This window comes from Ornithorhynchus anatinus, chromosome 16, assembly GCF_004115215.2.
Source record: "Ornithorhynchus anatinus isolate Pmale09 chromosome 16, mOrnAna1.pri.v4, whole genome shotgun sequence".
NCBI classification, from domain to species: Eukaryota; Metazoa; Chordata; class Mammalia; order Monotremata; family Ornithorhynchidae; genus Ornithorhynchus; species Ornithorhynchus anatinus.
In genome coordinates, this window is record NC_041743.1 from 2,427,225 (window position 1) to 2,440,235 (window position 13,011).

General features: G+C 60.0%; 1 protein-coding gene across 2 annotated transcripts; it reads right to left on the reverse strand.

Moving 5' to 3' along the window:
- Positions 1-8,188: 8,188 nt before the first annotated feature.
- On the reverse strand, positions 8,189-12,758 carry RGS4 (regulator of G protein signaling 4). Of its 2 annotated transcripts, XM_029081115.2 has the most exons (5): positions 12,610-12,758; positions 11,172-11,276; positions 9,872-9,933; positions 9,017-9,183; positions 8,189-8,655 (listed from the first exon to the last, which is right to left on the reverse strand). In XM_029081115.2, exons 1-5 carry the CDS (start codon positions 12,651-12,653, stop codon positions 8,413-8,415), a joined length of 621 nt encoding a protein of 206 aa, XP_028936948.1. In that variant the 5' UTR covers positions 12,654-12,758; the 3' UTR covers positions 8,189-8,412. The 2 variants fall into 2 exon arrangements, with proteins under 2 accessions (XP_028936948.1, XP_028936949.1); XM_029081116.2 differs by lacking the exon at positions 11,172-11,276.
- Positions 12,759-13,011: the final 253 nt, after the last annotated feature.

A 13,011-nucleotide genomic window follows, 5' to 3' on the forward strand; every position in this document is an offset into this window, starting at 1 on the left:
CTTCTCCCTCTTTTCCTTCTCTCTTCTTCCTCTCTTCTCCTCTCTTCTCCCTCCTTTCCTCCCCTCTTCTCCTTCTTTTCCTCCTCTTTCTTCTCTTTTCCTCCTCCTTAGCACCCTATTCCCATCTCTCCCTCCTCTCCTCCCCTCCCCTCCCCTCCCTCTTTTCCTCCCCCTCCTCCCCAGCGGCCGCCCATTTCCTCATCCCACCTCCCGGCCCAGCCCACGCCCCTCTTTTCCCTCAAACCACCCGCCCCTCCTTCCCTTAGCGGCTGGTCCTCCAGAGCGCTCGAGCTCGGAGGGTTGTGGGAAGGGTTGCTGACTTGCCCTGGACAGGCTTTCAGTCAATCGGGAATACTGACTGAGCACCTACCGTGTGCAGAGCACTGTTTCGAGCGCTTGGGAGAGTCTTATAGAGTTAACGGTTACCATCTTTGCCCTTCTGGGAGCTTACAGTCTCCTGTGTGCAGAGCACACTGGACTCAGAGCATGGGAGAAAGAGAGTCCGACAGAGTCAGTAGCCACAATCCCCGCCCTCGAGGATCTTAGGATTTTCCCAGAAACAATACGAGCTTTGTGCAAACCCCAAGTCTTCCCCAGCTTGCGTGAACTTAAGCCGTCACTCCAGTAGCCGCGTATCCCCCAAGACACCTCTCGCGACCTTGTCGTCTCCTCCGTTTCTTCACTCTGTAGCAGGTGGGCCGGAGGAATCTTTTTCCCGCCTGACGGAGTAAGAAAGATAATCAGGTTTCTTTCCGCGTCGGTTTTGAGCCTGGTCTTTTCCTCCCAGACGTTAGGTTTCTGTCAGAAGACCGATAGGCGGGAGAGGGATTTATGGATAACGGGAGGAACAAAACGGAGGAAGGAAGATTTAGGTTAGTGGTGTAAAATCCACGCCCCCTCCCGCACTTCTCTCCCCTCGTCATTCTTGAACCCAGAAGTTTCCGAGGAGTGCGACAGGCGAAAGGAGGGCTCGGTCATCTTTCCCTTCCGGAGAGCCGTTAAAAATTTAACATTTATCAGCATCTCCAGAAGGGAGGGAGACGGATCTAATAACTGCGGTATTTAAGCTCTTACTATGTGCCAAGCACTGTACTAAACCCTGGGATGGATGCAAGGCAATCGAGTTGCATGTGGTCCTTGTCCCTCAAGGGGCCTAAGAGGGAGGAAGAAGGGGTCTTCCCAGCCACCTAGTACAGTGTTTTGCGCATAGCAGGTGCTCCATAAATGCCATCGATTGAATCCCCACTTTACAGAGGAGGAAACTGAGGCCCAGAAAAGTGAAGTGGCTTGCCCAAGATCACCGTGGACGAGGGATTTAGAAGCCAGGACTCCTGACTCCCACACATGGGCTTTTTTCCACTAGGCTACGCCTCTTCTGAGTTCCCTCAGCAGGGAGCTGGAAGCTATTGGGCGATGAAATTTCTTTGAAAATAACCTGTCAAACTGGTCAGCGCTTGAATGGTGAAACGGAACGTTGAGTGATTATCTGGCAAATTGGGGTGGTGCCTGTTTGTCAAAGTTTCTGAAAAGCAGTCGTGACTTTTATCGAGCACCTACTGGATACAGAGCACTGTACTAAGCGCTTGGGAAAGGATCCCAGAGGCACCGAGCCCACGCATTCCCCGTCTAATCCCGGCTCCGCCACGTGTCTGTTGCGTCAACTTGGATAAGTCGCTTAACTTCTTTGCGCCTCCGTTCCCTCATCTTAAAAATGGGGATTAAGACTGTAAGCCCCATGGGGGACAGGGACTGAGTCCGACCTGAATAGCTTGTATGTACCCAGCACTTAGTACAGCGCCTGGCACGTAGTAAGCGCTTAACCAATACGATATTAAAACAAAGCTTCTACGCAAATAGAAAAATAACTTCAATCTGTTCCATTATTTAGCCCAAAGTGCATCGTTTTTCATCAGATCTCAGCAGAGCGGGTCTCTGAGGGAGAGAGTTTGAAGGCCAGGGAGTGAGGTGGAAAAACCTCCCCCCCACAAAGGCCAATGGGGGGGCGCCGAGTCTGGTTGAGGCGGGGAGAACCGCAGAGAGTTTCACGCTACGTGTCCTACCGGGCACATTCAGGTCGGTCTTCGGGAAAGGCGAGGTGGCAAAAGCCACGAGACCGGAAGCTGGTTGAAGGCAGGGGAAAACGTGTCTTGGCGAACTCTCCCAGGCGCTCAGTACAGTCCTCAGTACTTAGTAAGTGGCGGGCCCTTACTTCTGATCGGTGGACGGGGAACGGTTGGGAGAGTTGGGACCGAAAGACGGGAGGGAAGCGGCCATTCCGTGGGTGGAGCGGTGCTTCGGAGGTGTCGCTGGGTCCGGGAGATGTAGAAATATCCCGGGACAGATCGAGGCCTAGCCGGGCCGGGGACGGGAGAAGCCCAGCAGGACAAGAACCGGGATGCTCAACGGCAAATGGGGAAAGGCCGGATTTTCCTAGGCCCCGAATGATGCGAACTCTTGCTTCGCTGACTTGAGAGAGGATTCGAACGGACCCCCGTGGTTTCCACGGAATCCCCATCCCGATCCATCTCGGCCTCCCGGCAGGCGCTGTTGGGGGGGTGGGAGGGATGTCCAGGGGTTTTGTGGCATTTAAAAGCTTACTATATGCCGAGCGCTGTGCTCGGAGCCGGGGTAGGTACAAGATAATCAGGGCGGGCACAGTCCCCGTCTCCCACGGGGCTCGCGGTCTAACAGGGTGGGAGAACGCGAAACCGAGGCACCGAGAATTGAGGTGACTCGCCCGAGGTCGCACAGCAGGAAGGTGGCAGGGTCGGGATCAGAACCCAGGTCCTTCCGGCTCCCAGGCCCGGGCTGGTTTTGCTAGAGCGGGCCGCTTCCCGGAAGGGTCAAAGGTCAGTCTGCTGGCAGCTGAAGATGAGGAGGTCATAATCGGGCACCGGACAGCTATTGGGGGGCAGCCGCTCAGCGCTCACCGCGCCTGGTGGTCACCGAGGAAAGGCCCTTAGCTCCGAGGATTGCTAGGAATTCACCCGACCAGGCTCAGAGGTGATCCCGAACCTCTCCCCTTCTCCATCCCTCTTTGCCACTCCCTGCGTTCCCCTGGGATCCAGTCAAAGGAGGCTCTCCCCCAGTCAATCAATCAATCAGTTGCATTGATTGGGCACCTACTGGGTGCCGAGGGCTGTCCCGAGCGCTTGGGAGATTCCAGTCGACTTAATAGGCACCACCCTCGCCTTCAGGGAGCTGGCAGTCCACTCTGCGCTGGGCACTGTACTGAGCGCTCGGGAGGGTCCGATCGAGTTAATAGACAAGATCCCTGCCTCGGAGGAGCTGACGGTCTTTTTCGTGCACTCAACTCAGCTCTGGGGAGCATCCAGTAGGCGTGGCAGAAATGATCTCGAGGAGCTGACGGGCTGGCGTTAGAAGCTTGCAAACATCTAGCCCCCTGACGTCAATTACTCCTTCATTTCCCTTCTTATCCTCTTCTTCCGTCTCTTTATGTACCCTCACCAAATTATCACCACTGCCCGCCAGGGGAAAATTATTTACTCACGGTAATATTCGACGCACATTACGTTTAACTTAGTCTGCCTCGACCGAGTACCTTGGAAGAATGACTTTTAATCCCATTATAACCCGAGGTAGGGTAGTCCCGATCGGGACGGAGCTGGGGGGCTATTTTCGGCTGCGAGCCCGGAAGCGGAGCTTGGTCTGATGGATAATGTCTGCCGTGTGGGGTTGGAGGGTCGTGAGGCGGATTCTTTGTCTCAGACTTGGGGGCGTTGGGGGTTCTTGGACCCCGGGATTTGAACCCCTTTCATAATGGTGGACCGGGCCTTCCCGTAATGCCCCATTAGCTGACCCCTTCCTCCCCGGGGCCACGGTCATCCTGGGCCACTTCCCGCGGAGGGGATGGGGGAGAGGGAGCGATCTCACTTCGGATCGGATAATGCAGGGAATGAGAGGACCCGGCATCTTGGGTGGGGGGGGGCGAAGCCAATCAGAAAGCACACCCTCCTCTTCCTCCAAGGTGCCCGAGGAGGAACAAAATGGGGGAAATTGCCTGAATAAATTGCTATTTCAAGAGGTCAAAATGGGATCCAGGTCTCGCACACGATCAGACGTTCGGCTAGGGGGTATTTCCATCTGGGAATCGGGTCAACTCTTTCCCCCGGGTGTGGCTAATCCTGAAAAAGCCTCTTCCGGGTGCCCTACGCGAGTCGTGTGCATGTAACTTTCTATTTAACCGTCATATAAAGGTATTACAGCTCTACTCTCTATTGGCTTCTTGGTTTTTCCTCCCTTTCTCTTCCCTCAAAAATCCAAGGGCGGGCGCCATCTTCAACCCCGGACGATCTCGGCCCTAGAGCGAAGCTTCCTCGAAGGAAGGGGTGGGGGATTGGAGCCTGGGCCCTCATGCCGGAGAACGGGTGATTGATAATAACGATGATAATAATAATTGAGGTATCTGTTCGGCGCTCACCATGTGCCGAGCGCCGTTCTAAGCGCTGGGGGAGATGCGAGTTAATCGGGTTGGACGCGGTCCCTGTCCCACATGGGTCGGGGTCTTCATCTCCATTTTACAGACGAGGTGATTGAGGGACAGAGGAGTCAAGTCGGAGTCATTAAGGGCTGACGGTGTGCCGAGCGCTGTACTAAGCGCTGGGGCAGGTGCGAGTTAATCAGATCCCTGTCCCACACGGGCTCGCAGTCTTCATCTCCATTTTACAGATGAGGTAGCTGAGGTACGGAGAAGTGAAGTGACTAGCCCAAGGTCACCCAGCAGACAAGCGGCGGAGCCGGGATTGGAACCCAGATCCTCCGACTTGCAGGCCCGTTTCCACTGGTTCACACCGCTTTCCAGATGGATCGATCGGGCGACGGGTCGATCGAGGGAGAAAGGAGCCGGAAATTGGCAATGGGCAGTCTGGTAATAATAATGATGGTATTTATTAAGCACTTACTACGTGCCAAGCACTGTTCGAAACGCTGGGGGAGATACAAGGTAATCGGGTCGTCCCCCGTTGGGGCTCCCGGTCTTCATCCCCATTTTCCAGATGGGGGGAACTGAGGCCCAGAGAAGTGAAGCGGCTCGCCCGAGGTCACCCAGCGGAGCCGGGCTGAGAAGCCGCGACCTCCGACTCCCAAGCCCGGGCTCTTGCCGCCGAGCCCCGCCGCTTCTCTCCCGCGGGCGGAGAGGGAGAAAGGAGAGTTTGGTCCCCCAGTGAGTCCCCTGAAAGTCAGAAGGAGGGACGGAGCCAGGAATAGCTTCTTCCGTCCCAGGCCCCCGCCGGCCCTGGGGTCGCCCTCGGAGAGCCGTCCCTCCGGTCGGCGGCCCCGTTCCCACAGCCCGGCCGCCCCCTGCCCTCTCATCCGCCGACCGGGCCCGCTCCGGGCCCGGGAGCGGCGACGTGACGGAATGGGAGGGAATCGGGCCGACTTCCTCTGGGGCCCGGCGTAGGGGGCCATCTTCGCGGCCGGGGTCACACCCCCTCCGTTCAGTCATTCAGTCATTCCCATTTAATTAGCAAACACAGCCCGCAGTAGCCAGGAAGCTCTTCGAGGACGGGGATCGGGTCGCCTCGCTCTATCGGACTCCCCCGGGCGCTCAGCACAGCGTAGACTGGAAGCTCTCCGAATGATCATAGTAATGATAACGATGATATTTGTTAAGCACTAACTGTGCCAGGCACTGTTGGAAGCGCTGGGGGAGAGACAAGATTATCAGGTTATCCCCAGGGGGGCTCACAGTCTGAATCCCCATTTTACAGATGAGGGAACTGAGGCATGGAGAAGTGAAGTGGCTTGCCCAAGGTCACACAACAGACAAGGGGCAGAGCGGGGATTAGAACCTCTGACTCCTCTGACTCCCGAGCCCGGGCCGTTTCCACTAAGCCACAGTGCTCCTCTGATCCGACTGTCTTATCTCCCCCAGCGCTTAGCAGAGCGCTTGGCACATAGTAAGCTCTTAGGATGGGGGGGTGAGATTGGGGCTGGGAGGGGGGCGGTTGGGGTGGGAGGGGACGGGCAAAGAGAGGAATCGAGGACGGAGACCAGGCCGAGAAGCCGGGGGCACGTGATTGGCCTCTCTCGAGATGGAAGCTGGGAATCTGGTGGGGGGGAGGAGGGGGAAACCGAGGCCCGGAGAAGTGAAGCGAGGGGGAGGGACAGAAGATCGTAAGCTTCGGCCCCTCGGGAGCCCGTCGCCTCTTTGAGGGCCGGGGTCCCGTCTACCCGATCCCCGGTGCTCCGCACACCGTAGGCTGGAAACTCCTGGAGGACAGGGATCGGGTGGACCGACCGCCTCTCGCTCTCCCGAGTGCTCAGCACAGCGCTCCTCCCGGAGGAGACACCCACGGCCGCTGATCGATGGGAAGATCGTCCCAGGCGACGAGTACGGTGCTCGGCCCAGAGTGACTGAATGAATGAATGAATGAATGAATGAGCTTGGTGGTGGTCCCTCTTTAGGCCCCTCGCTCGGTAAGAGGGCCCGGGGGCGCAAAGCCTGGCATGGCGGGAGCTTCCCATCCACCCCCTCCCTCTCCTGGGGGGGGGGATCTACCTCGGCTCCTGACCGAAGCGGGGTCTGGAGGGGCTCTCTCGGCCACTCCTGGGGGAGCCCCCCAATCTAGACCGTCGGCTCGTTGTGGGCAGGGAACGTGGCCACCGAGTCTGGTCAGTCGGATTCTCCCAAGCGCTCAGTATAGTGCTCTGCACACAGCAGGTGCTCGATAAATACCACTGATCGATTGGAAATGAGTGGGGGGTCATTTGTGCGGCCCGGGGGTGACATGGAGACCCCCGAGGGAGGGGGGAGCAGGAGGGAGAGACGGGAAGCCCCTGCCGGTTTCTACAAATGCCCACCTCTTTGAACTCGAGACCGCCTCCGGTCAATTCCTTCCCTCTCTTCACACGCACGATCTCTTTCTCTCTCTCTCTTCCCCTTCAAGTTCGAGTCCCAGCCTGCTGTGTGACCTTGGGCTAGTCCCTTCACCTCTCTCAGCTTCCTCAGCTCTAAAACGTAGCCCCTCTCCCTCAGGCCCCGAGCCCCCCGTGGGACGGAGATCGTGTTTGGTGAGGAGAGAGTGCTGCACACCGGCTCTCCCAAGCGCTCAGCACGGTGCTCGGTAAACACCATCGACCGTAAGCTCACTGTGGGTAGGAGCCGCGACTCCAAACTCTTCTATCGTCCTCTCCCGAGCGTTTAGTCCAGCGCTCTGCCCACTGGAAGCGCTCGGTAAATGCCATGGAAATTGTCCATTCCAAGCGCTCAGTCCAGTGCTCTGCACATAGTAAGCGCTCGATAAATACCACTGAACGAACGAATGAATGAATTTAAGGTAGGTTCCCGCCCCGTGACGAGAGAGTGGCCCTGTCGGACAAGAATGTCGAATGGAAATTATTATAATAATACGGGAGCCGTTTTATAATACAGAGTCGTATAAATAATGAAAAGGGACACAGGTGTTCAAGTATTCCGCACGCTGGCGAGGCGAAGATTTGCCGAGCCTCTCCTTGTTGGTCGGGGGAGGAATAAGATGGGGGGGACGGGTCTCTTCTCAGCACCCCCCTCCCCATTTTGCCGTCTTCCGGGTCCAGCCTCGGTTGCTACGACGCCCGCGTCCAGGGGAGGGTCCCCCCCGTGTGAATTTTTGAGGGTCTTCTCCGAGGGTCTTTCTTTATCCCCCGCCTTCGTAAAGCAGCCGGAGCTTGGAGAAGAAGGCGAGAGGCGGGATGGGCAGTGTTGGGGCGGTCTAGGGTGGGGGGGCGAAGGGAGAGGACCGGGGGGGGGGCGGGTCAGCCTTCAGGATGGCTCCGGTCAGGGGACCCCTCCCCACCCCCCAAAAGAGAGGGTCCCCCATTCCCGTCGAGCCGTCCTAAGAAGCGGCATGGCAGAGCGGATGGAGTCCGGGCCCGGGAGTCAGAAGGTCGTGGGTTCTAATCCCGGCTCCTCCACTCGTCCGCTGGGTGACCTTGGGCAAGTGGCTTCGCTTCTCTGGGCCTCACTTCCCTCATCTGGAAAATGGAGGCTGCGAGTCTCACGGGGGACAGGGGCCGTGTCCGACCCTCTAGACTGTGACTTCGTTGTGGGCAGGGAATGTGTCTGCTGGTTGTTCTTTTATTCCCTCCCACGCGCCTAGTACAGTGCTTTGCACACAGTAAGTGCTCAGTGGATACAATCGAATGAATTAATTTGCTGTATCTCCCCAGCACTTAGTACGGTATCTGGCACGTAGTAAGCGCTTAACAAATACCACGGTTATTATTATTAAGGGTGACCCCCCCCGCCCCCCAGCTGGGAAGCCCAGTCTGCTCCTACTGGGTGGGAGGGACGGCACGGAGACCCCCGCGGGCTGGGGGAGGGGCAGTCCGGGGAGGGTCAGCGGGAGGGGGACGGGTCTCCTCGGCGAAGCGCGGAGGGCGGACGGGGCGATGAGGCTCGGGGGGGGTCGCCTAGGCGCACTGGGACACCAGGGCAGGCCAGTTGGAGGCCGGGGTCCGGGCTCGGGACCCCTTCCTCTCCTCGCCCCCCGCGGGGCCCACCAAGCCCAGGTAGAAGGGAGATTTGAGGAAGCGGCCGTAGGAGTCCTTCTCCATGAGGCGGAAGATCTTCCTCTGGGCCTCGTCGAAGCAGGCCGGGGTGGGCTCCCGCACGTTCCGGCTGGTCTCCTCCCGGGTGATGGAGTCCAGGTTGACCTGAGGTCGGAGGTCGGGGCCGGGACGGGGCGGTTAGAGGCCCATCGGGCGGCCCCCCCACCGGGGGGCTCGCGGTCTCGATCCCCCCCTTTTACAAGATGAGGAAACTGAGGCCCGGAGAAGTGAAGCGACCTGCCCGAGGTCACGCAGCGGACAAAGCGGAGGAGAACCCGGCTCCTCCGACTCCCGGGCCCGGGCTCTACCCACTAGGCCACGCCGCTCGTGTCGGGAGGCTAGGGGAATCGGCAGACGTCGCAGGGTCCGAATCATCCTTGTGGCAGACGGGGACACCCGGGGATCGGATCCCTCCCACCCTCCGGGACCCCGCGAGCCCCCCGCCCCGGCCCCCCGCCTCACACACCTCTTTGGACGCCTCCACCGAGATGAAATCTTCGTAGATCTTCTTGGCCTTGGGGCGGAGCTGGTCCGGACACGGGGTTTTCTTGTAGTCTTCGCAGCTGATCCAGAATTCCAGGTTCTCGTCGCTGTATTCCGACTTCAGGAAAGCCCGGAAAGCCGTCAGACCGCCTGCCGGGCCGGGGAACGGAGGGGGTTATTAACCGTGTCTGTGTGCGTGCGTGTAGGGAGGGTGGGAGTGAGTGTGCGCGTGCGATGTATGATGGCTGGAAGGATGAAGGGCGAGTGGGATGTGTGATAGGTCGGGGACGCTTAGTACAGTGCTCTGCACACGGTAAGCGCTCACTAAATACGCATGAAGGAATGAAGGAATGAGTAGGTGTGTGTGATGGGTGATGTGGGTGGCGGTAATATGTGAGTGTGTGTTTTTTTATGGTGCTTGTTAGGCATCTACTATTTACTGTACTAAGCGCTGAGGTAGATACAGACTATTCAGGTTGGACCCAGTCCCCGTCCCACGGGGCTCGCCGTCTTAATCCCCGTTTTAGAGATGAGGGAACTGAGGCCCAGAGAAGCGAAGCCACTCGCCCGAGGTCACCCAGCAGACAGTCGGGATGAGAACCCGGGTCCTTCCGACTCCCGGGCCCGGGCTCCACCCACTGGGCCACGCAGCTTCTCCTGGGCAGCGTCCTCCCAGTCCCCCGTCTCCTCAGCGTTTTCCGAGGCCTGGGGCCGGTGAGCGGGGAGAGGAACGGTTCCCGTCCCACCCCCCGGGTCCCCTCGACCCCCTTCCCCGCGGGGCCTCCCGAAGGAGACGACCCCTGCCGCTCGGCCCCCAGCCCTGGAAGCCGCTACTTACATTCGTGGGAGATGAGGTTTTCCAGAGACTCGGCCCATCTTCTGGCCTCCTCCCGACTCACCCTGCGGCCCCACGGAGAGAGGGAGAGGACGGTCAGGAGGATCTCGGGGGGCCGGGGGGCTCCGGACGGCCGCCTCCCGCCCCCACCGGCCCGCCTGGTCCCGGTCGACTTCCTCTTCCTCACGCCCCGTGTACACCCTGGGTCCGCGTGGCGTCCCCGTCCCTCACACCTGGGCCACGGCGTCGGACCCGGCCCCCGCCAGACCCCCGGGTGGGTCCCACCGAGGCCGAGGGAGCGGGAGGGACCCTCCCCTCCCCTGGACGGGATGAGCCGGGCTTCCCCCAACTCCGGCCCGGCTCCGGCTGCGGGGACGGACGCCGGAGGCCGGGGAGACTCGATCCGAGGGGGGCGAATCCCTGAATCCCTCTCCCCCTTCCTAGCCGATTCCCCCTCCCTCATCACACGGGATTTTATAATAATAACAACCAGGATGATATTTGTTAAGCGTTTACTACGGGCCAGGCACCGTTCTAAGCGCTGGGGTAGATACCAGCTAATCGGGTGGTCCCACGTGGGGCTCACGGTCTTCATCCCCATTTGACAGATGAGGTCGCGGAGGCCCGGAGAAGTGAAGTGACTCGCCCGAGGTCACAGCGGACAAGTGGCAGAGCGGGGATTGGAACCCAAGACCTTCGGACTCCCGGGCCCGGGCTCTAGCCTCGGGGTGCAGACTGGGGTCCCGGCTGGGAGTACTCGGTTGTCTGGCCAGGGCTCAGAGAGACAGCGCGGTGTAGCGGATAGAGACCGCTACCTTGGGCAAGCCCCTTCACTTCCCTGGGCCTCAGTTCCCCCGTCTGTAAAACGGGGATGGAGACCGTGAGCCCCACGAGGGACCACGGGGGACGGGGACTAGGTCCAACCCCATTTACTTGGATCCACCCCAGCGCTTAGTACAGTGCCTGGCACGCCAGGGGAACGCTTAACAAGATCTCGTCTTCTGCCGTCGAGTCATCTCCGACCCATAGCGACTCCACGGACGCCTCTCTCCCGGAATCCTCCAATTCCATCTACAATTATTCTGGAGGTGTATCTATACCACAGGTATTATTATTATTAATGATCTCTGATTGGCCCTCGGGAATTTCGCCCCCAGTCCAGAGACTCCCCCCGCCTCGGACTGGAGGGCCCGGCGTGGAGGCAGGGGGATGGACTCTATGACCCCTCAGGGTCCCGCTCCGGGGGGGACGTCGATGACCTCTGTAGGGGTCATTCCCTGGGTCGGGGGGGCTGGACTCTCACCTGGCAGAGGAAGGGGCTTTCTCCGCCTTGCCGTGAGAAGCCCCTTGGTCGCAGGAGTCCGTCCTCTGCAGCAAGAAGCCGAGACGATGTTTCATGTCCTTCGCGCTGCGGGGAGACGAGAGGGCCCAAGGAGGGTTGAGGGTCGGGGGGCTGTTGGTTAAACGCTTACTGTGGGCCAGGTGCTGTGCTGAGCGCCGGGGAGGATAAAAAGCGAATGGGGCGGGACCCGATCCCTGTCCCGTGTGGGGCTCACAGTCTTCAGCCCCCTTTTACAGGGGGCTGGGTGAAGGGGCTCCCAAACTGACCGGTCGGAGCCCCCCGGTATCATCTAGAAGCGGGAAAGAAGCAGGGCGGTCTAGGGGTTAGAGCCCGGGCGTGGGAGTCCGGGTTCTAATCCCGGCTCCTCCCTTCGTCCGCCCTAACGCCGCGCCCGGGACTCCATCCCTCCGACGCTGCGCTCGGCACTGTGCTCGGCCCGGTGCTCGGCACTGCCCCTGACACCGCACCGACCCAGCAGCCAATCCATCGAGCAACGTGGACGGCCCCCCGGCCCTCGGCCCAAATAATAGTAATAGTAATAATAACGACGAGCCCGGTACTTGTTAAGCGCTCACTGTGCGCCGAGCGCTGTTCTTAGCTCTGGGGAGATACGAGCTGATCGGGTTGGGCACGGTCCCCGTCCCACGTAGGGCTCATGGTCTTCATCCCCATTTTTCAGATGAGGGAAATGAGGCCCGGAGAAGAAGAATAGTAATGACGGTGTTTGTTAAGCGCTTACTACGTGCCAAGCACTGTTCTAAGCGTCTGGGTAGATACAAGGCAATCAGGATATCCCAGGTGGGGCTCACACTCTTAATCCCCATCTTCCAGAGGAGGGAACTGAGGCACAGAGACGGGAAGTGGCTTGCCCGAGGACACAGAGCAGACAAGTGACGGAGCCGGGATGAGAAGCCAGGTCCTTCCGGCTCCCAGGCCCGGGCTCTAATAACGATGTTGGTATCTGTTAAGCGCTTACTAGGTGCCGGGCACTGTTCTAAGCGCTGGGGTAGGTACACGGTCATCAGGTCGTCCCACGTGAGGCTCCCAGTCTTCGTCCCCAGTGGACAGGTGAGGGAACCGAGGCCCAGAGAAGCGAAGCGACTTGCCCAGGGTCACACGGCCGACTGGTGGCGGAGCCGGGATTCGAACCCACGACCTCGGACTCCTAAGCCCGGGCTCTTTCCGCACCGAGCCACGCCGCTTCTCTACCCACCAGGCCCCGTTGACAACCGCCGTCTCCCTAGAGCGGGCCGCCCCCGTCCCCCCCAGACGAGGGTCCCGGGGTTGCGATTCCACGCCCCGGCCCCCCGGGAGAACCGGTTTCAGAGCCAGGGACGGAGCGGGAGAACCATCCGGCCGGGGAGACGGGCCTGAGGGCCCCCCCAGACCCGGCCCCTACCTTCTCAAGCAGGAAGCGGGCAGGGCCGCCAGGCCTTTGCACATCTTGTCGGGTTGGCCCCTTCCCAGATCTCGGAGAGGACAGCGTCCGGAGGCGGCCGGGCCCGGGGGGCCGAGCGGGAGGTCGAGGAACGGCGGTCCCTGCGAGGGGGCGGGAGGCTGACCCCTCGTCCTGCTCCGGCCGGCTTTATAGCCGACTCCGGGTACCCGGCGTCTTGTCCTGGGCCAATCGGGGACGTCGCCTCCCCTCCCCTCGCGTCCCTCTCACCCCAGTCCCCCTTCACCCCCCTCCCCTAGACACTGACGTACACTCAGAGCCCGGTGGCTTTTTTCAACACACACCCCCACACGTACACACCGGGGAAGAGGGATGGCTTAGACGTTAGGCCCCGAGAGCGGTGTG